General features: G+C 50.9%; 1 protein-coding gene across 3 annotated transcripts in view; it reads left to right on the forward strand.

The window, feature by feature from the left end:
• ZMYND8 (zinc finger MYND-type containing 8) overlaps positions 1-20,892 on the forward strand; it is a 108,976-nt gene that overhangs the window by 75,428 nt on the left and 12,656 nt on the right. For all 3 annotated transcript variants that reach the window (XM_081096941.1, XM_081096939.1, XM_081096940.1), the window contains 5 exons: positions 5,476-5,628; positions 7,557-8,066; positions 12,461-12,856; positions 14,878-15,068; positions 20,384-20,464. In XM_081096941.1, coding sequence (XP_080953067.1) covers positions 5,476-5,628; positions 7,557-8,066; positions 12,461-12,856; positions 14,878-15,068; positions 20,384-20,464 — 1,331 coding nt within the window. The remainder of the gene's footprint in view (positions 1-5,475; positions 5,629-7,556; positions 8,067-12,460; positions 12,857-14,877; positions 15,069-20,383; positions 20,465-20,892) is intronic.

The following is a 20,892-nucleotide window of genomic DNA, read 5'->3' on the forward strand; positions in this document are numbered from 1 at the left end:
TTACTCTCTGCAGATGAAAACGACTCAAAGGTAGGAACTAGCCCCATTTCACAGAAGGCCCAGAGAAGGGAAGTTGCCTACCCAGGGTCACACATGGTCAAGGTGAAGTTGGGCCTTTCAGACTCAGGCCTGTTTTGCTGTGTAGCTGGAGCTCTTCACTGGGCTACGGGAACTGAAATGCTTCAAGATGCGGCCCTGTTTTGACTTTCATGTGCCCTTGAAAGGGGTTGGGGGTAGAGTGACGATTCGGAATGGGGGATCACACAGAGGACGAGGTGCCTTTTTAAAGGAAGCAGCTCCTACCACGTGAACCTGTGTTGTCAGATTCTGAGTTCTCAGAAAAACAGAAATCCTGATTTTTGTGTGAATTCTCCTAGATTTAAAAATGTGACGTTGTCGATTTCATCAAAAATAAAAAGAACTCGACTCGGGCCAAATAAATACGACTGAAAATACGGAAAACCAGCCCATGGGTCATCCGTGGTTGCTTAATTACTCTCACAGCTACTGTGCATGAGCGAGGGGAAGGTTTACGCAGACCGCCCTCAGCCTGCTGCTGGCACACAGCCTCTCCTCTCAGCTCCAAACAAGGAGCCAAACAAACCCTGGAGGATTGTCATGACCCCTCCTGTGGCTTCACCCTCATCGTAGTGAGGACGTGCTGGTGAGACCAGGAGAAAGAGGAGGCCCTCATTCTTGTCTGCATTCCGGTTCCCCTGGCCTGCGAATCCTCACCTCTTATCTCACAGAGGGTGTCTGCTTGTGGCTGGGCACACCCAGCAGTTCCGGGGCCTGCTTGTGACAAAATGTGCTTTGCTGCTCTCCCCACGGTGGGCGCCGGTGCCGCCCAAGCAATGGAGCGTGTCTGCTTGTCTGTTCCTCCCGGTGGCTGCCGGGAGGCGTCCTTCCTTTCTCACACAAAGCAGGGCCTTGGCAGCCAGGCATCCGAGAGCCGGATGCAGAGCAGGGCCTGGGTCTCCCAGAGGTGGTCTTGGTTTTGGTTTTTGCAGTGAGTGCAGTGAGGAGGGTCTCTGCCTGGCTTTCCCGGCCAGGAGACCGTCTGCTGGGGTCTCCTGTCTGAATGTTGTTCCCCGAAGGACCTGCCATTCTGTGGCTCCTGGAAGTCCATCCGGTAGAGTCTCCGGCAGCTTTGGAACAAAGGAGTTTTGTTTTGTTCCCCCCCCCTTTTTTTGTTTTAACTGAGAAAAGAAGTGGTTATATTCTCTTTTAAAAAGCTTTATTGGTTTTGTTTTGGTTAATCCTCACATGAGGACATTTTTTCCATTGCTTTTCAGAAAGAGTGGAAGGGAGGGAGGGAGGAACATGGATGTGAGAGAGACATCGATTTGTTGCCTCCTGCACGACTTGGCAGGAGCAAACCCGCAACCCAGGTACGTGCTCTTGATCGGGAATTGGACCCGGGATCCTTCAGTGCTCAGGCCGCCACTCTAGCCAGGGCTCCCGTGGTTTTATGACCAGTGAATGCACACGGTGAGAGAAAGTTCACAGGACAGAACGATGTGGAATGAAAAGCCATCCTGGCTGCAACCCTCTGATCACCTGCCTCTGTACCCGCTCCTCACAGGTGCCCGCTGTGTTTTAGTCGCTGTGAGAGCTCGCCTAGGTACATCCCAGTGGTTCTCAAACTGGGTGATTTTTGTCCCTCGGGCATGGTGCAATGTCTGGAGCCATTTTTATTGCCACAACTGGGATGTGGGTGCTATTGGCACCTAGGGGTGGAGGTCAGGGTTGCTGCTAAACATCCTACAATGTGCAGGGCAGCTCGCCCTCCCACTGCCACTGCCCCCAACAAAGACCTGTCCGGCCCCAAATGTCTTAAGTGCCAGCATCGAGAAGCCCCAAGAACACAGGTGTATTCATATCTATCCTCCGTTTCCTTCTTTCTCCCCCACACCAGTGGTAGACTGCGCTACCGATTGTGCCCTTCTCAGTAAGCGGCTGGCTGTCCGAGCAGTGCGCGGAGATCTGCTACGTTTCAGCAGCTGCATTTTAGTGCATTCAAGGTGAACTGCACCTTATTTATCCAGGCACTTAGTTATGGACTCCAGGTTGTTTCCCCTGCCCCTCCCCCCCCCCCCCATTTTTTTTTTTCCTGTTGTTAACAGCTGCGATAAAGACCCTTTGCCCACATGGGAGTGTGTATCCACAGTATGAGTTCCCAGAAGTGGAACCCGGGTCAGAGGCCACGTGCAGCTGACGTCTGGCTGTCCAAACAGCCAAATTGCCCTCTAAAGGGGCTCTTCCCATCTGTGCTCTCTCCAGAAATGTAGTATCGTGCCTCTTTCTCTAGCGTGGGTTTTTAAAAAATCACTGTTTCCATTTGTAGCCTGAGCTGCCTTCATATCAGCTGAAAAGTTCAAAATGCTGGCAGCAAGGGTGGATTCGGAAGATACGCCCGATATAGAAGGGCAGGGGTGGAAAGAGTCGCCTGGGAGCCGAAGGAGAGAGCAGCCCTTCTCCGCTCTCTGCGGGGGAGAGTCAAGAGCAGCTGAAAGTTTCAGAAAGATGATCACATGTGGCCAAACTGAAGTTCCGCTCCCAGGGACCTGACCCCAGCCCCCGGCTTGTGGTCGTTTCTTGTCAGAATAAACATTATAGCAGCATATGGACGCGAGCAGCCTTATTTTGTAAAATGTGGCCCTTTCTTTGCCTTTTCCTTCCTCTCTATTATGAGGTGTAGGTCTCTTTCTATGAACCCTAACGTTTAGAAGTGTGGTTTTGTGTGTCAACACAGATACGCCAGGGTTCAGGCAGATCATGAGGAGTTTTCTTCACTCACATTGGCCTGACACAGGGCTCTCAACCTTAGCTGCCGTCAGCATCGCCCAGGGAACTTTTAAAATATCAATGCCCAGGCTGTACCCCAGGCCAGTCTCGGGGGTGGTGGTGGGGTGGCCAAGGCATTAGGATTTTTTTTTTGAAGCTCTACAGGTAATATCTATGTGTAGCCCGGTTAGCAGTCACTGGGACTCATACCGGTTTTGGCACATTTTGTAGCCTGCAGATCAAATCTGGCCCCCTCCACCTGCTTTTTGAATAAAGTTTTATTGGAACGCAGTCATACCCATTTGTTTACATATTGTTTCTTTTCGCTTTTGCACTAAATCCTGCATTGTATGGTCCATACAGTTTCTTCCTCTCTGGCCCTTTACAGAAAAAGTTTGCTGACCCCTGGGTCTAGTAAGCGTGTTTTTCTGTCACTGCTACATGGAACCGATGAACTGTACGAGAATGTTATTGAGGACATTGATGAGCCTATCACTTGGGTAGCAACCCTCCTCCCACCCCACCTCACAGTATTTCTGTGAGATGCTTCTTTTCTAGCTTAGGCTGGAAAGAGCTGCCTTTTCCCTCTGGAATCCAGTATGCGTCCTCCTCTCTGAGAACAGAAATGACCAGGCAGACCTCATAGTCTCCCTTTTGCTGTCACATTTGGAGCTTCAGTGTTAAGTCCTTACGTCCTGTTTGTACTGTCTTTATTTGTGTCTGTTTTTCTTGTTTCCCTGGTCCTCCGCCGCCGCCTTCTCCTTCTTGCTGTTTGATCACTGTTTCCCTCTGTCCTAGCTTTGTAAGGTGCTTCTGCAGTAAATTCTTTCCCTCCAAAGTGGCCGTGCACTCACACCTGTGAGCGTCTCCAGTCCCGGTGCTGCCGGCTCTCTGAAGAGGCCCTGGTCAGCACGTGCGCACACACACACACGCATGTGTACACACACACACACACACACACACACACACACGGCTGTTTCTCAGGATGCTGTCACTCTTGGAATCTCCCTGGCAGCCCGCTCCGAGTGTTTTTGGGCAAAGGGCCTTCCTCATCCTAGAGGAGGCCTCGTTGTGGTGATAAAATCAACTCTGAGCAATTTGTTGCTCTGGTCACCTGTGTTGGGTGGGGCATTTGGGAGGCCACCTGCGGTCACTTTAAAGGAAGGAGTCTGAGCGTGCATGTGGGGAAGTGGCCTGTTCCTGAGCGAAGGAGAAGGTTTGTGAGTCAAATCGGAAAACAAAACAAAATCGAAGGGAGAGAGTGAAGGCTTTGAACAGCCCTTGTGGTCCAGCTCTCACTCTGTATCCTGAGCCTCTAACAGCCTGGGCGACGGAGGCGGCCTTTGGGTGGGTATAGCAGGGAGATGAAGGGAAGTGGGGGAGTGAGCTCTGAGCTGGTGCACTCAGGCTCCGTGGTAGCTTCTCTGTGTCCTTGACTCGATGCCACATGCTTTCTGACTGCTTTTTTTGGGATCAGTCTGGGTGGGGCATATGCCCACATTCTCAGCTGGGGGTTGGTCAGAGGTTGGCAGGCAGGATGGGCGGTGCTGCTCCTGCCTGCGAATCTCCCATGCATCTGGACCTTTGCAGCCACCTTCATCTGTCCCCTTCTGTTTCCAGGACACTAGAGGAGGAAGGGAAGGAATTCCAGAAATGCAAACTTGCCTTGGCCTGTGTGGCTCAGTTAATTGTGCATCATCCTGAGCACTGAAAGGTTGTGGGTTCGATTCCTGGTCAGGGCACATGCCCAGGTTGTGGCTTGATACCGGTTAGGGGGTATGCAGGAAGCAGCTGATTGATGTTTCACCTCTCACATCGATGTTTCTCCCTCTGCCTTCCTCTCTCTCAAAATCAATAAAAAAATCTTTTGTTTTTTAAAAGACTTATCAAAGAATACTAAAGGCAAAATCATTTGCATTTAAAGAAGGAAAAGAAAAAGAAATGCAAACGCATGGAATCTGGTCCAGTTGCTCTTATAAAGAGCCCATGGCCGAGGGGGGTGGGGGCAGGACCTCAGCCGAGTGAGTCATCAGCAGTCGGAGGCCTTTGCCTGGGACTGTGGTGAGGAGCTCGGACTCCTCTTACCTGAGTGAGAGGACACAGATGTAATATCCAGGGCTAATCTGTTTCCCTTCCCAAAGAGAGCTACAGCAGGCTGGCTGGCTGGAAGGTCTGCCTCTTTTTCTAGTTTTCTCTGCCTTTCCAATTTACGCTCCAGACTAGGTTGAGGAAGAGTGAAGAGTGACGCTTCTGTGATCAGTGAGGAGCCCGGGCTCCCCGTTATCAGCGTGTTCTCAGAGGGGCTCGGCGTCTCTCGGGTACAAGCCTCTCTGATGTGGCCTTGGGGTGAAAGCGCAGTCTGGCCAGACGGGTGCCACTTGCTCTGCTAATACTGAGATTGAGCTCAGGACGCTAACCTTTGGCGTTCGAGATTCCCTGACGATGCGGAGCTCCACAGACAACCATCTGGCTGGGACGGCGCGTCTTAAATACTGAGTAAACCTGCCAAGTGTTTTCTTGGGCTGCTGTCTCCCAAGTGAGCCCGTGTCATCGAGCCGGGGGTATTGCTGGGACAAATGACAAAAATGTTTTAGGTCTTTCCCTTCCATGTTCTAAAACGTGTTGTTTGCGAGTTGTTTGTTTGCCCTGTAATGCCTGGTCTGACGAGGGCGGGACGGTATCTTCCAGATCGAAGCAAGGCCGAGATGGACTTGAAGGAGCTGAGCGAGTCCGTCCAGCAGCAGGCTGCCCCCGTGCCTCTCATCTCTCCCAAGCGGCAGATCCGCAGCAGGTTCCAGCTCAATCTTGACAAGACGATAGAGAGTTGCAAAGCACAACTAGGTATGTCTTTGGTTTGCTTTCATCATCACCAGCAGCAGCAGCAGCATCATTTGTGGGGACACCACCCAGGATCCTGGCTGCTTCGAACCCTGAGTTGTTTGCTCAACTAACACATATTTCCGCTTGTGGCAAAATATTTCAGATTGGCTAATTGTTCGGACAGGCTCTTTGAACTCCTCTGAATTTGTTCTTAGGTTGTGGCAGCCTGCAGGTGCCAGGTGCAGGTGCTCTAGGAGCAGACTGGTCCTCCCGCGTCTGCCTCTGTGCACCCTCTCAGTGCATGTCAGCGTCCTGGCATCAGGATCAGGTTTGCCCTGCCAGTGTCTGACACAAAGCCTTCTCCTCCAGACGGGGCCTCCTCACCCAGCAGACCCATCTTGCCTCTGTACCTATAGCCTCCCTCCCTCTTTCCCCGCGCTGTCTGCCTTCAGCTTGGTGTCACCTCCTCCAGGAAGTCTCCTCCGACTGCTCTCCCTCTCTGCCCGCCTACTTGGATACGTCATTGCTTAGAAGCAACAGTGGTCCCTTTCTGTGGGGGGTCTCCCTCCCAGTCTAGGCTGGTAGCTCATCGAGGGCAGGGAGGTCGCCTTAGGAGGATTTGCATTCTTCAAGGTACTTGGTCTTGTGCACATAGGAATGCTCTGGAATATTGGTTGAATAAGTAGATAAAGGAGGGCATTTATAAAGAAGTAGGGGATGGCTGGGCCTGAGAGAGCCACTCCATGTGAGGTTTATGTGTTGGTGGGGGCCTTGGACCTTTGGGTGAGCAAGGAGCTGTGGTTTGGAGTCATCTGGGCTGTGATCGGAGAGCATTCCTTGTTGGGTTGCCTGTTTTTGGTTAGGACACTGATTGGCAAGGATGAAGTCTTGCAGTCCATTTAAATATCTCTCTTGATTCCCTCCACACATGTGGTCTAACTCCTTGATTTATTATTGTTGTTGATGAGAATTTTAATATTTCCAGTCATGGAGTGTTTCCTATGCACCCTGCACGGTGCTAAGGAAGCACCGCGCAGAGATTGTCCTGGGAGGTCGATACCATTATCAGTCCCATTTTGCAGGTGAAGAAACTGAGGCTTAGAGAGGGAGGTCACTCATTCAGGGTTACACTGCGAATGAAAGCAGTGGCGCAGGATTTGAATTCCTGTCCTTTGGGCTCTAGTACCCAAGCTTTTCCTGTCACGCGTGTGGTCATGCCCTCCTGCTTGTCCTCCTTATGTCTGACCATTAGCTACAGCAGCAGAAGCCCTTTACCTCGCGGGCCTGGCAACCAGAGTGGCCAGGCTCTGCTCTCTCAGCAAAAGCCTGCCAGCTTGATTTCTGTGTGAAATCCCCTGATTTGTGAATTGGGCAATAAGTTCCAAATTAAAAAGCAAGAGCAAACAACAAACTACCCTGTGGGCCCAACCATTGCTTCCCAAATAGAATGTGCTGGTGGTCAGATGTGGCTCCCGGGCTGTGAGTTTGCAGTCTCCGCTTTAAGACTTTGGCTTGTTTCTTTGTGCGCTGGACACTCAGGGCGAAAGGCACTTGTGCTTTGGGAATGTGTGAGAACAGTACTTGGTGAGTCAGGAGCCCAGGGCTTTCTTTGTGTCCTAGGGACAAGGGATTGCTCTAGGCCTCTATTTTCTATTCTGTAAAATGGATCCATTTTAAGTGTCTCTCTGGTGTTCCCTTCCATCTCTCCCATTTCCCGTATCCCAATTATTTATCAATACTGCAAAGATTTAGCTCCCGGATTTATGTTGTTTGGTCCCACGTTGTCTTCAGCAGACTTCAGGGGCACTTGGTTCACTGCTCACCGCCCCAGGCCAGTGTGATGCGATTTGAAATGTTTTCTTTCTTTATTTCCAGCGTTTGGCGTGGAAAATGTTTGCGTTTTTGGTCCTGCTCTTCATGTTGTGACTGGGTTTTCTTTTTGAATTTAGGCATAAATGAAATCTCGGAAGATGTTTACACGGCGGTAGAGCACAGCGATTCGGAGGATTCTGAGAAGTCAGACAGTAGCGACAGTGAGTATATCACTGATGACGAGCAGAAGTCCAAGAATGAGCCGGAAGACGTGGAGGACAAAGAGGGCGCTCAGTTGGACAAAGAGCTGTCTGCTGTCAAAACAAAGCCCAAGCTGGCCAGCCCGGTGGAGATTAAAGAGGAGCTGAAAAGCGCTTCGCCCCCCAGCGAGAAAGCAGACCCAGGCTCAGTCAAGGAAAAGGCCAGCCCCCCGCCTGAGAAGGACTTCTCCGAGAAAGCCAAACCCTCGCCTCACCCCACAAAGGATAAGCTGAAGGGGAAGGATGAGACGGATTCCCCAACGGTCCACTTGGGCCTGGACTCTGACTCGGAGAGCGAACTTGTCATAGATTTAGGAGAAGACCATTCTGGGCGGGAGGGTCGGAAAAACAAGAAGGAACCCAAAGAGCCATCTCCCAAGCAGGATGGTAAGTGACGCTCCCGGTTCCCGGTTTCTTGGTTTGGTTTCCAGTGCCACCATTCCTTTGTGTGACCCTCTAACGCCAGCACAGGGGCCAGAGCAGAGCCGTGATTGGCTCACGGTCACCTCGCTGGCCACCTGATAGGACCAGGACTTCACCTGGGCCTGCCCTCCCTCCCCTCACCTGCTCAGGACTCAGCATGGACGGTTTTGAGTTGAGAAAAGCCCCTTAGAAAATAAGTTGCTCCTGGTAGTCAAGTTATTCTTTGCCTAAGCAGCTTCTCCCCTGGTACATTTTTTTCATTTTCCCGAAGTATTTGTCAACATTTAGACATTTGACAAGATTGAAATCGTTAGGAGTGTTCCCTTTGAAGATTTTGATAAGTTTAGCTCCCCTTCCTTCCCCTCATGCTGCCCAGGCACCTCAACGTGCGTTTCTTACCAGAACCTGACACCATTTGGTAGGTGGTGCCAGGATGGTGAGCACTTCTTGGGGCACGAGAATTCCAAGGGCCACTGCGTGGTGCACACCCAAATCGGTCTTCACCACCTTTGCACTTAACCCATCTGATGCCGGGGATTTTCAGCTCGGGGGCTACTGGCCTTTTGTGCCGCATAGCGCCTTGTCCTGTGCAGTGGGGGTGGTGAGCGGCATCCCTGGCTGCTCCCCACTGCATGCCTGTAGCACCTGCCTGGTTGAGGCCATTCAAAGCGGCTTGACATTGCCAGATGTCCCCTGGAGGCAAACTCTGCCCCGGTGAGAACCGCTGCCTGAGCCTCGGCATGCTGTCATTGCTGCCATATAGCCTGGACCAGCTGTGGCTGCCGAAGCCGGCGGAGCCCAGGCACGTTGACAGACCCCCAGAAGGAACGTGTGAGTGATTTGCAGGGTGTCCTTCCCATGGACAAAGCAGTCCGCGCATTTTTCACTTAGGGTGGCAAATGGGTCGTGCGGAGAACCAACACGCCCGAGAAAGACTGGAGGATTCCCTGGGGGGCTCCGGAGACCCTTGCCTGAGGACACATTAGAACCGTAGCCGTAGGGACTGTGTGAAGAACTTGAGGGACTGCGGGTTTCAGCTCTGACTGTGTCCATCTTCTGATAGGACCTAGCTCCCGACCCAGGCCCTTGAGTAAGATGAGATTCTATGCCCCTGGGCATTTCTGAGCCCAGCAGCTTGAAAGGCAAGTCGGGGATGGGCCTTGAGAATCTGTCCTCGGTGGTTAATCAGCCGAGCTGTTCTGGAACCTGCACCCTGCAGGTCATCACAAGAGGCCGAGATGTCCCTGGATGGTGCAGTGGAGGGAGAGGGAACAGCTGGGGGCACAGGAAGGATCAACCACCACACCATCCCCGAGCCATCTCTTAGATTTATGGATGGTGTCTGAAAAATGTGATTCTGTAGCACAGTGGTTCTCAACCTTCTTAATGCCGCCACCCTTTAATACAGTTCCTCATGTTGTGGTGACCCCCAACCATAAAATTATTTTCGTTGCTACTTCATAACTGTAATTTTGCTACTGTTATGAATCGTAACGTAAATATCTGATATGCAGGATGTATTTAGGCGGCCCCTGTGAAAGGGTCGTTCAACCCCCAAAGGGGTCGTGACCCACAGGTTGAGAACCGCTGCTGTAGCGGAATGGGGTTTGAGGGGTCTCCTCTGCTGTTTCAGAGGGAACAGTAGGAGCAGCCTTTGTTCCACCTGAGGGACCAGTTGGGTGCAGATGGGAGTGCTCCTATGAATGTTGTATTTATACTGTTCCTTTCTTTCTGGAACAAATCTTTTGATTGATTGGTTTTATGCCTCTTCCTCTTCCAGAAAGGATTTGACGAGAGTACATAATCATGAGATAAAGTTGGGTTTTCATTTTTGCTGTGAGCTTCCTAGCAGTCAAAGCAAAAAGGGAAACACAGTTCCTTAAAAGGTGTCACATTTTCCAAAAAATAAAAAAAATTCCATTGATTAGATGAAGTAGACATCTGAGGGAAGTTTCTTGCACTAACATCTGAGCGAAATTTCTCCAGGAAACCCCCGAGTGTGGGGGGGATTAAGCTGAAGATGATTATAAAACATTATTCAGTCAGAGCAGGTTCTTACAGGTGGGGCAAACCCGACTGGTCTTACATCCAGATCCCCCTGATGGTGGTTTGGGTCTTGAAGAATCGGCTTCATGTCGAACTTTGCATTAGAACATCTTTTCAATGATGTGCTTTTACTTATAAATTTATTAAAGTGAAGGGCATTTTGGAGTGTGCTGTGGTGACCTCCAACTCACCTGCAGGTAGGAATGCAGCTGGTGCGTAGGAATCCTCAAATAGTAAGACAGCTTTTACCGCTAGTGATCTCAGGCAGAGGCAAAGGGAGTTCGCTTGGAGACCTTTGCTCTGCTTACCTGTAACATCACAAATTCCCATCCTTCTCTTACAAGGTCCTATATGCACACGACAGTGACCAAACTCTGGAATAAGTAGATGAGCTTGATGGGCGATTTCTGGTGTGCGGGCCTTTCAGAGATTCACCCTTTGTTGGGCTACAAGTGATGGATCAGACGCTCTGAATTTCTAGGACAGATGGAATTTCCCACAGCTTTTTTTTTCTTCTTCTTCTCCATAAATCATCAGAATCCCCTAGAAATGAAATATTTTAGTGTCTGAATGATAACCCCCAAAGAGTACTTGGAGGCTGGAATCTTTTCAGATTGCACACTCCTGGTTTTCATTTGGAAAAACGGGCCAGGCACGATTCCTGCACAACTGTTACCATAGGCAGAGCCTCGAGAGAGAACAGGACCCTTCCTGTGGTTGCCCTTTGCACCGGGGAGGATTCGGCCAGCTCGTCAGCAAGAACAGCATATTATTTGGTCACATGGCAGGAAAGGGGAGGTATTGAAGGCCCTTCTGCAGGTTGGACATCCTGCTGCCCCCCTGCCCCTGTGGGCTTTTAGTAGCGCCTGGTTCCAAGCCACCTGTGCTAGAAGGGCAGGGGCCCTGGGGCCCAGGGTCGGTGTCCTGGAAAAGGATTGGGGCTCTTCACTGTAGGAAGAGTTCCCCATCCAGCCCCACCCTGTGCTCTTGCCCTTGAACTTGGCTGAGGATCAGGAGGGCCAGCCAGATGTGATAACCACCAAGAAAGCCCCCAGTCAGAAAAGTCAGCTTATCTTTTCTTCTTAATTTTCTTGGAGATCCCCAAACCCATAGCTCACCGAACATCTCCCTTAGAAGAATAGCCAAGCTCAGATCTTCCCCAGGTGATATCAATCTAAAAAGACAGGCGGAGTCCTCGTGGAAAGAGGTTTGGTGTCCAGGCACATTGTCAGGTTGGGGTGCTGACTTGCACCTGTGCTTTGTGTGTGATCCTCAGGGATTCCTCTCCCCGGTGGCTGGGACCCCTTTACAAGTGGCGCCCTCACATGGTCATCCCCTTTGCAGCGCTCAGCGCTCCTGGCTCTCATCTGCCTGCCGGCCACTCCTCACCGCCTACCGTCAGTCACCGCAGTGCAATGCTCCCTGTTCCTAAGTACATCTTGGTGAATGCTGTTCCGCTCCAAATTCTCATCTCTGCCTGTTTGAAATGCTACTCCCTGGCCCCACAGCCCAACTCCTCCCAGAAGACATACTCCATAATACGGCTTTTCTCAAACTTCAGACATTCACGGTGGTTGTTTGTTGTCATTCCCAAATCCTGCTTGTATAATTACTGACTTAATATTTTTATTTGAAGCAAGCTACTCTTTAAAAAAAAATCTAAGCCTATTTTAGACTTAAACGTGCCACCTCACAGTAGCGAAAGTAGTAGTGTGTGCTATACCTAAAATACAAGCCAGGGAAGTACACAGTCAACACACAGTCCAGGCTCCGGAAGTCTAGGTAAATACCACTGTGTTGGGAGGGCTCTGGTCTTGGGCGGGTTCCTTTCGAGTTAGGTGTCAGGGCTCCACCACGCTGGAGGGACTCGGGAGAGATGACAAGGATACCTTTACTTCGGAATGATTTAATGTGACTCGGTGCTTGGGCCATTGGGAAGCCACCGGGTCTCCCAGGCACCTGTGGACCTAGCCAAAGGGCTCCTCTCGATCTCTGGATTCAGTTGGGCTGGGTCTTTCTCAGGTGCTTACCCAAGTCTCACTTTGGAAAACAAGACGGTTGCAGCCAACCAGCCCAGGAGTTGATGGGCAGCTTGAGGGCAGGGCCTGGGCCACCTGTTTCCCCCAGGGGCCTTGGCATGCATGTCTCCAAGGTGAGGCGCTGAGGAGATAAGGTGAGAATGTGCTCCTGGGCATGCACTGAATTTGCTGGTCATTTCTGGCCTTCGGTTGTTTCCCTGAGAACTTGCTGGCGGAGAGGCCCTGCCGGCAAACCTGACTCAAGTCCACTTTTTGTTTATTTTTTCCACGCAGTGACTCTAGTTGTAGCTAAAGCTCCACCACTGTCCACTGCGGCCGGCAGCCAGTCTCCCCCCGAAACGCCGGTCCTCACCCGCGCGTCCTCCCATACTCCCATGGCTGGTGTCACGGCCACCACCAGCACCACGTCCACGGTCACGGCCCCGGCGGCCACCGCCACCGCCACCGTCACGGGAAGCCCAGTGAAAAAGCAGAGGCCGCTTTTACCGAAGGAGACTGCGCCGGCCGTGCAGCGGGTCGTGTGGAACTCCGCAAGTAAGTTTCAAACGTCCTCCCAAAAGTGGCACATGCAGAAGATGCAGCGCCAGCAGCAGCAGCAGCAGCAGCAGCACAGCCAGCAGCCGCAGTCTTCCCAGGGGACGCGATATCAGACCAGACAGGCTGTGAAAGGTACCAGCTCCCCTTCTGCTCTCCGTGGCACCCCGCCCTCGGTGCCACATCGCCGGGAGACACAAAACAGAAACCGCTGTTGTTTTTCTCAGTTCCCCTTCGTTTCCTGGCCACGGCAGCCCCAAGGCCGTGCGCATTCCACTTGGCATTATTTTTAAAAGTCGTTTCGCAACTCGCATTTTTTACATTTGTTTCCATTTTTTTTTTTTTTTTCATTTTGCAAACAATACATGTGCGTCTTCTCGAGACACTGACACACGTCTACCGTTCCGATCGACTGACCTTTCATCTTATGCGTCTCAGCGGCCACTGTGAACCGTACAGCCTTTTTTATGCATGCCTGCATATATATGTATACATATATATGGCTCTTCATAAGAACACTGCTTTTTTTCCCTTTTTTTCTTTTTTACAACATGAAAATGGTACCGTTGTCTTTCACCCATCAGCATGTTTTGGAGGTCTGTCCACGTCCGTACACACAGCGCTCCCTTGCTCTTTCCGACTGCTGCATAGCGTTCCCTGGTTTGTGTGAAGGCTGCTCCCTGGTTTTATCCTGGGAGCAGCGCTGCGATGCATGCCGTTGTGTGCGTTCCCTGTGCACACCTGTCGTGAACCTTTTGGCGTTATTTTGGAAAGAGTGCAGTGAGAAGTTGGTAGCAGAGGCTACCTTACTGGCGAGGAATTAGCCACATCCACAGGAAGAGCCAGCATCAGAAACCAGTTGCTGAAGGTGCAGAATAAAAATCTCTTCTGGCCGTGCAGGGCGCTCCATCTGGAGCTGACAAAGGGGATGCCCCTTTGCTCAGCTTTTGTGAGCACCGGCATAGATCTTACTCCACGGGGCACCTGCACCCAAGGTTGGGCTCCTTCACTGAAACTCTTGTGTAGTGAGTGCACCCTAGTGATTAGGACTCTTTTTTTTTTTTTTGAGTTTCTCTCTCTCTGTCTTTTTTAAATTGACCTTAGAGGGGAAGTGAGGGGGAGAGAGAGAGAGAAATATTGATGTGAGAGAAACATTGCTCGTGCTCTAACCAGGGATCGAACCTGCCATCTGCTGGTACGGGATGACGCTCCAACCAACTGAGCCACACCGGCCAGGGCTTGTCGGACTCTTAGGAGTAGCATCAGGACAGGATGTTAAAAGGCAGCCAGCCAGATCTTGCATTGGGCTCCCCAGTAGAAACCCTTCCAAGACTGGGGAGCAGGAACACTGGGCGATTGCACAGGCAAAGTTGGGGTAAAACTGGTTTGATCTCACTGTTTAAAGTGTTGATCGGGTTCTGAGATAGAGATGGCGGGTCCCAGGCTTCTGCCTTCGGACCCCAGGAGCATTCCGAGCTTAGGCAAGAAGGCGGCCCAGTGCTGTGGTTCTCAATTTGCACGTTGTCTTGTGTCAAAGACCAACAAAGCTGGACACTAGTTGAAGTGGGAGGGACAGAATTTAATCGGCAATGTCCTGCTGCAATAGGGAAAGAAGTCCATTGTGAACTTTGATTTGTACAGAGGTGACTGGGTGTTTTAAAAGGAGGACGAGGGAATAGCAAGGGGGGTGAGTGGGGACTCAGTAGAGTCAGGGAAGTGAAATTTTACAAAAAGTGGGAGGTGGGGTTGGTCCGTGTGAAACCACCTGAATTTGCTGACTGGTACCCATCGAAGCGAGGCCCTTCTTCCCACAGAGCTGGGAGACGGGCCTCATCGGTAGGTGTTGGCTGGAACAGCCATTTATTTGGGTGGCCTTGAGTTTTCTCAGGGAGGCTGGGTCACCTGAGGGATGCTGTCTGGAGCCCTTAGAGGCCGTGTTAAGCTTGTCGAAGTCTTTACAGACTACATTCGAGGGTTAGTCGAGAGAGGGCGCGGAGCAGCCTGGCTGGAGTTTGGTTAGGAGAGCGTCTCTGTCCCCTGAGAGTGAAAGCTCGCAGGTGTCTATCGGTTTCCCGCCCTCACCACAGCTGCGCGTGGGGACCGTGGGGACGGCCCTTCCTGCAGCCAGGGCTGACCGGGACCCTTTGTTTCCCCAGCTGTCCAGCAGAAGGAGATCACGCAGAGCCCGTCCACGTCCACCATCACCCTGGTGACCAGCACTCAGTCGTCACCCCTGGTCACCAGCTCGGGGGCCACCAGCACCCTGGCCTCTTCAATCAACGCAGACCTTCCCATCGCCACTGCCTCCGCCGACGTCGCCGCGGACATCGCCAAGTACACTAGCAAAGTGAGTGCCAGCAGGCACCCGGCGGGCGGGCGGTCAGGGGTCCCGCTTCCTGACGGGTACTGTTTGGGGCACGACCTCCCAGCTCTCAGGGGCTGTTTAGGAGGGCAGGCCCCGTTTTCACTGAGGAGCTCCAAGACTGAATTCTCCCCTTTGGGCCTGACGTTGGCCCTCCGCAGAGACATGTAGACTAGACTGACCCTTACTCTGAGAGGGCTCAGATCCTAAAGTCAGTACCTCACAGGACGACGATGGCCTAGAATCAGAATTACCCTTCAGCACGGAGTCGCTCATGACGGACAGGTTTTCCTTAACGGCGGGAACAAGTTTCTGATCCTTCAGTTAACAACAGACTTAGGGTTGGTTTGTTTTGCATTTTGAAGCCACATAGAACCAAAGTGATAGAGGCTTAAATGTGAGGCATGCAAGGTATGATGCCCGCACCTAGGTTTTTCCAGGAACCAAGAGGACGGGAAGGAAGGCGCTCTCTCTCTCTCTCTCTCTCTCTCTCTCTCTCTCTCTCTCTCTCGACTGGCCCATCCTCGGGGCGGAGTCCTTGTTGAGTGGTGTGGAAGCGGGATTCCCACTGGGGGTGTTCTCTCAGCGAGGTGTTTTTCTTTTCTCTCTTGATTTGCCAAGGGCTCTTATGCTCTTGTTGAATCGGGCGAATAAAACATGGAGATCTCGGCGACCTCTGAGTGTGCCCTGCGGTGATGCGCAGGCACGTCCCAGCAGACCTCTCGGTGGTAAGAACAACCATCGGAATGCCAGCCCCACCAGGTCAGGCGCACAGTAGGTGGTTGGTGCCGAGCTGCTGAATGGGTGCCTGTTGTTCCCTAACTTCTCATCGTGGGTGTGTCACTGGCAGTAATGGTTAGTAGTAGTTAGTGAGTGTTAATCTAACGATGCAGTAAGTAGGTAAATATAAAAATGTACTCTTTAAGGGTAAGTAAATTGGTTACTAGTGAGTAAACTATTTCGTTTATAGAGAGAATGGGTGGAACTAGTTAAGAACAGTTGTTTCTTGAATTCTTGAAGTCTTATTTATAATAAAGAGTTGCTGTTATGTTGTGTTAAAGGCAGAATCTTTTTCAATTCTGGTGGCATGAAACATATAGACCTAATGTTTTACCAGTGAGTTTTGTTGTTCATCTAAAAAAATTCTTCTCTCGAGGAATTATGTTAGTTACTTGTTGCCGCATAACAAATCGCTACAACTTCTCACAGGCTTCTTATCAGTCTGTGTGGGTCAGGCTCAGTGGGTCCTTCCTCACGCCTCAGGCTGCGCGCAGTCCTAGGGTCGGAGTTTCGCCTGAAGGTTTTATAGGGAAGGATCCCCTTTCCCCCCTCAGTTCTCAGCTGGCTGTGCCCTGAAGGCCCCCCTTGCTGTGTGGGTCTTCCCCACATGGCAGCTCGCTCCACCAAAGCCAGGGAGAGAGAGCCTGCGAGCAAGATGGACGTTTCCATCTTACGTAGCATCGTCACAGGCATGACACCCACGACCTTCTTCATCGATGAGAAGGTCACCAGGCCGACCATCTTGGAGTCTGTCGTACCGGCTAAGGTGATAGCAGCAACAGCTTATGTGTGCATGGCTTGTACTGTGGGTTCCACACTGTTAGAAGTACTTTTTGTATGTGGCTTAGTTTTACTCTTAATGACAAATTGATGGGGTGTGAGCACTGTTACCATCCCCATTTCACAGATGGGAAAGCTGAGGCCCAGCGAGGTTATGCACCTTGTCTAGGGCCACACAGTTAGTGAGTGGTTGGACGGGGATTTGAAGGGTAGCCGCCAGGATCTAGGCCAGCGATGGCGAACCTTTTGAGCTCGGCGTGTCAGCATTTTGAAAAACCCTAACTTAACTCTGGTGCCGTGTCACATACAGAAATTTTTTGATATTTGCAACCATAGTAAAACAAAGACTTATATTTTTGATATTTATTTTATGTATTTAAATGCCATTTAACAAAGAAAAATCAACCAAAAAAATGAGTTCACGTGTCATAGGTTCGCCATCACTGATCTAGACAGTGGCTTTGAGCTGGTTTGTGAATTCTCATGCAGCCTGCTAACCACACATGCCCGGTGTCCCCACAAACTGATTGTTCTTGCATGTGGCTGTTTTCAACCAGTCCTACTTAAGATGCAGGGTGGCTCAAGAGGTAATCAGAATCTAGTCTTGGGGATGACTTTGTAGTATATCTTCCCCTTTTTGAATAAAACGCATGAATGGTTATAGAGTTCACAGAGGGAAGATTCAAATGTCGGTTATTTTGGGCCATTCTCAAGATTTTTGTCTTACCCATTCACCTCCTGAACTAGTAGTATTGACTTAATATTTTTATTTAAATTAAATTTTATTTAAATTGACTTAAAATTAAATTTAACCTCACCAGATACCATTCCTCGTCCATTCCTTTTATCATCAAAGTGTTAAAGACACATAATGGCACCAATCCGAGACTTTCTTCCTAATCCAGTCTGTAGGGTTTCCAGAGAATTGAAAGGGGAGTAATTTTTTCATTACTGATTTGAGAAGATCCTGGAGTTGCCCAAATGGTCTCTTTTCTGCTTGCAATTAACGCGTGTATCACCTTCCGTTGATTTGGTCCAAACTGTCTATTTACAGGTGAGAAAGCTGAGGCCTGGATTTGGCTAGTGGTTTTTACGGAGCCAGTATTGACGGCTCAGGCAGCCATTAAAAAAAAAAAAAGTTTTTATTGGTTTTAGAGAGTGAGGAAGGGAGAGGGATAGAGGGAAACATCGATGCATCCATTGGCTGCCTCCTGCACTCCCCCTCCTGGGGATTGAGCCCGAAACCTGGGCATGTGCCCTGACCAGGAGTTGAACCTTTTTGGTGCATGGGATGACGCTCACCCATTTAGCCACACCAGCCAGGTGGCCTCCCCCTTTACTCTTAAGCAAAATTGAGGGATGAACTTTCTGATAGCAGTTTTCTTTGCTGTTAAGAAAATGGACATGGTGACATGTTTTTGGAGCCAATGAACTTTTCTGTCTCCAGGGTGACCCCGAGTTGAAGACCCAGATTTGTGTGTTTTGGCAGAAGGGCGCTCTCGATGAACGTAGCGTTCTTGGCTATATTTGGAAGTAAGAGTGAAAGTCCGTCCACAGATTCATGATTTCTTGAGAATGGAATGTAACCGTGGCGTTCGGAAGGGATTGAATTTCATCCATTTTCTAAAGTTTTCATGTAAAGCAGTTTCATTCTCATACTGTAACGTGGACGGTGCAGTGGGGTCAGGAGGCCGGGCACAGCGACGGACCGCGAAGCTGCATAAAGCAGTGTTTTTGCTGGCAGCGTCCCAGTGTGGCCGCAGCAAGTGGGGAGCGCCCCATTTGGGGGTCAAGTTGGGGTTACTGTTCTGGGGGTTGGCAGGATTTCACAATTACATGCTCATGTGAATTTGTTTTTCTGTGAAAGTCAGATAAACGGGTATTTCTTTATGAACACCTACTCTGTGTGGCAGGGGCTGAACCACAGACTGCATGTGGTTTTCTCTTTAATCCTCATGCACACTCTACGAGGGGGCGCTGTTCTTATCCTTGTTGTCTGCATGGGGAAACAGGCTGGGAGAGGGTGGGTAGTAAGAGGTAGTGGTGGGTTCAGATCTCGGGCAGTAGATACCAGGGTGCTCTTTGTCCTGCGCTGAAGCTGCAAAACACAGGGGAGGCTCGGCAGCAGCCAGGCCACGCCCGAGACCGCGTTTGTTCTTCTGTCCGCTCCTCTTTCCCCGGGAAGCTGGAGGGTCAGCCGGCACGTGGGAGGTAGGGGGGGATTCATCCTGCAAACGCACTTGGTCCTCAGCTTTTTCTGTGGACCTGAGCTGATGTCACACAGTCGCTGGTGCGCTCATGGGTCCGGTAGTTACACAAACTGGAAAGGCAATGCCCGAATCAAAGGCATTAAGGTAACAAACCAGCCACACCCACACAATGGACTATATTATTGGCCATAAAAAGGCATCGAGTAGTGATATACCTTTGGGAACAGATAAACCTTGAGAAGAGTGTGCTCAGTCCAAGAAGCGGGTCCCAGATGACCACACACTGAATAATTCCACGTATGGGAACTCTCTGGATTTAGCTAATCTGAACAGATAGGGAGCAGATTAGTGGTTGTCGGGAGCCTGGGGGGATGATGGGCATCTTGGGGGGGGCGGGTGAAGGTTAAGGGGGAGTGGAGTTTCTTTTTAGGATAACAAAAAGGTTCTAAAATTGATTGTGGTGATGGATGTAGAACTCAATATGCTAACAGCCACTGAATTGTACACTGTAAATGGGTGAATTATAGGGTTTAACAATGATCCTATATAATAAAGAGCTAATATGCTAATTAGACCAAATAGCCAAATGACCTTCCTGACGTCTTTCCTGATGAAGCCAGGGCCGGAGGGAAGCCAGCCTGGGTCTGGGTGCCTGCAGGCAGCTGGAAGGAAGCAGCCCGGGTCCCAGGTGCCTGTGGGCCGCCCGAGGAAAGCCAGCCCGGGTCCCGGTACCTGCCCGAGGAAAGCCAGCCCAGGTCCCGGTACCTGCCCGAGGAAAGCCAGCCCGGGTCCCAGTACCTGCCCGAGGAAAGCCAGCCCGGGTCCCGGTACCTGCCCGAGGAAAGCCAGCCCGGGTCCCAGTACCTGCCCGAGGAAAGCCAGCCCAGGTCCCGGTACCTGCCCGAGGAAAGCCAGCCCGGGTCCCGGTACCTGCCGGTGGCTGGAGGGAAACGTGTCAGCAGCCTGGGAAAGAAAGGCCTACTCTTGCATGAATTTTTGTGCATCGGGCCTCTAGTATCTCAATAAAACGGTTTTGTTTTTTAAAGGGAAAGAATTGAACAACAACAGCAACAAAACAAAATATCCCTCCCTCACCTTGAACCCCTGTGCTGGCTACTCCATATGCTCCTGGGGCTGTCGACCACTCCAGTGTAGCCTGTGGCCATAGAAACTAGCTCTATGGTTGTGAATTTGTCCTGGCAGATGGGACAGGGAACGTGTGGGTGGTCCCGACCCTGGTTTATATCAGGGTCTCTTACCTCAGCACTAGTGACCTTTGGACTGGGTAATGCTGTTGTGGGGGCTGTGCTGTGCACTGTAAATGTTTAGGGCGCCTCTGGATTCTACCCACTAGATGCCAGTGTCATCGTCCGTCCGTCCCCCCCCCCCCCCCCCCCCCCCGTGCTCCCTCACCAGTCGTGAGTCCCCAGGTGAGACCCGCTGCTTCACGCAGATGGAGTTGAGAGGTGTCTCATCTAGAAAAGCCTCGGGGAAGTGATTGCCTGAATTGTTTCTCTTTTTATCTTTCAGATGATGGATGCAATCAAGGGAACAATGACAGAAATATATAATGACCTTTCCAAAAACACTACTGGGAGCACAATAGCTGAGGTCAGAGATGACGATTAACTCACTGTTTGCTGCGAGTGTTTTGTGGGCCGCTGTAGGATGGCCTACGGCGCCATGAAGAAGCTTCTCGGGGAAATCCCTCCAGGGCCTGGCCCGGTCGCCAGGCTTGCTCAGCTGGTTGGAGTTGTTGGGGAGGGTGATTCTCATTGAGCCAGAAGGCTGATGCTGTGTGTGGTCAGTTCATTTTTCATAAAACCGCCCAAACCAGCGCCTGAGTTCATCCACTGGTGACACTGGAAACCAGGTCCTTGTGCTCCATGTAAAATTGGCTCCTTGGTCTTTTTATTTATTTATTTTTATTATTCTTTAAAATATATTTTATTGATTTTTTTTTTACAGAGAGGAAGGGAGAGGGATAGAGAGTTAGAAACATCGATGAGAAACATCGATCAGCTGCCTCCTGCACACCC

This window comes from Myotis nattereri, assembly GCF_964212035.1.
Source record: "Myotis nattereri genome assembly, chromosome: 8".
Lineage (NCBI taxonomy): Eukaryota > Metazoa > Chordata > Mammalia > Chiroptera > Vespertilionidae > Myotis > Myotis nattereri.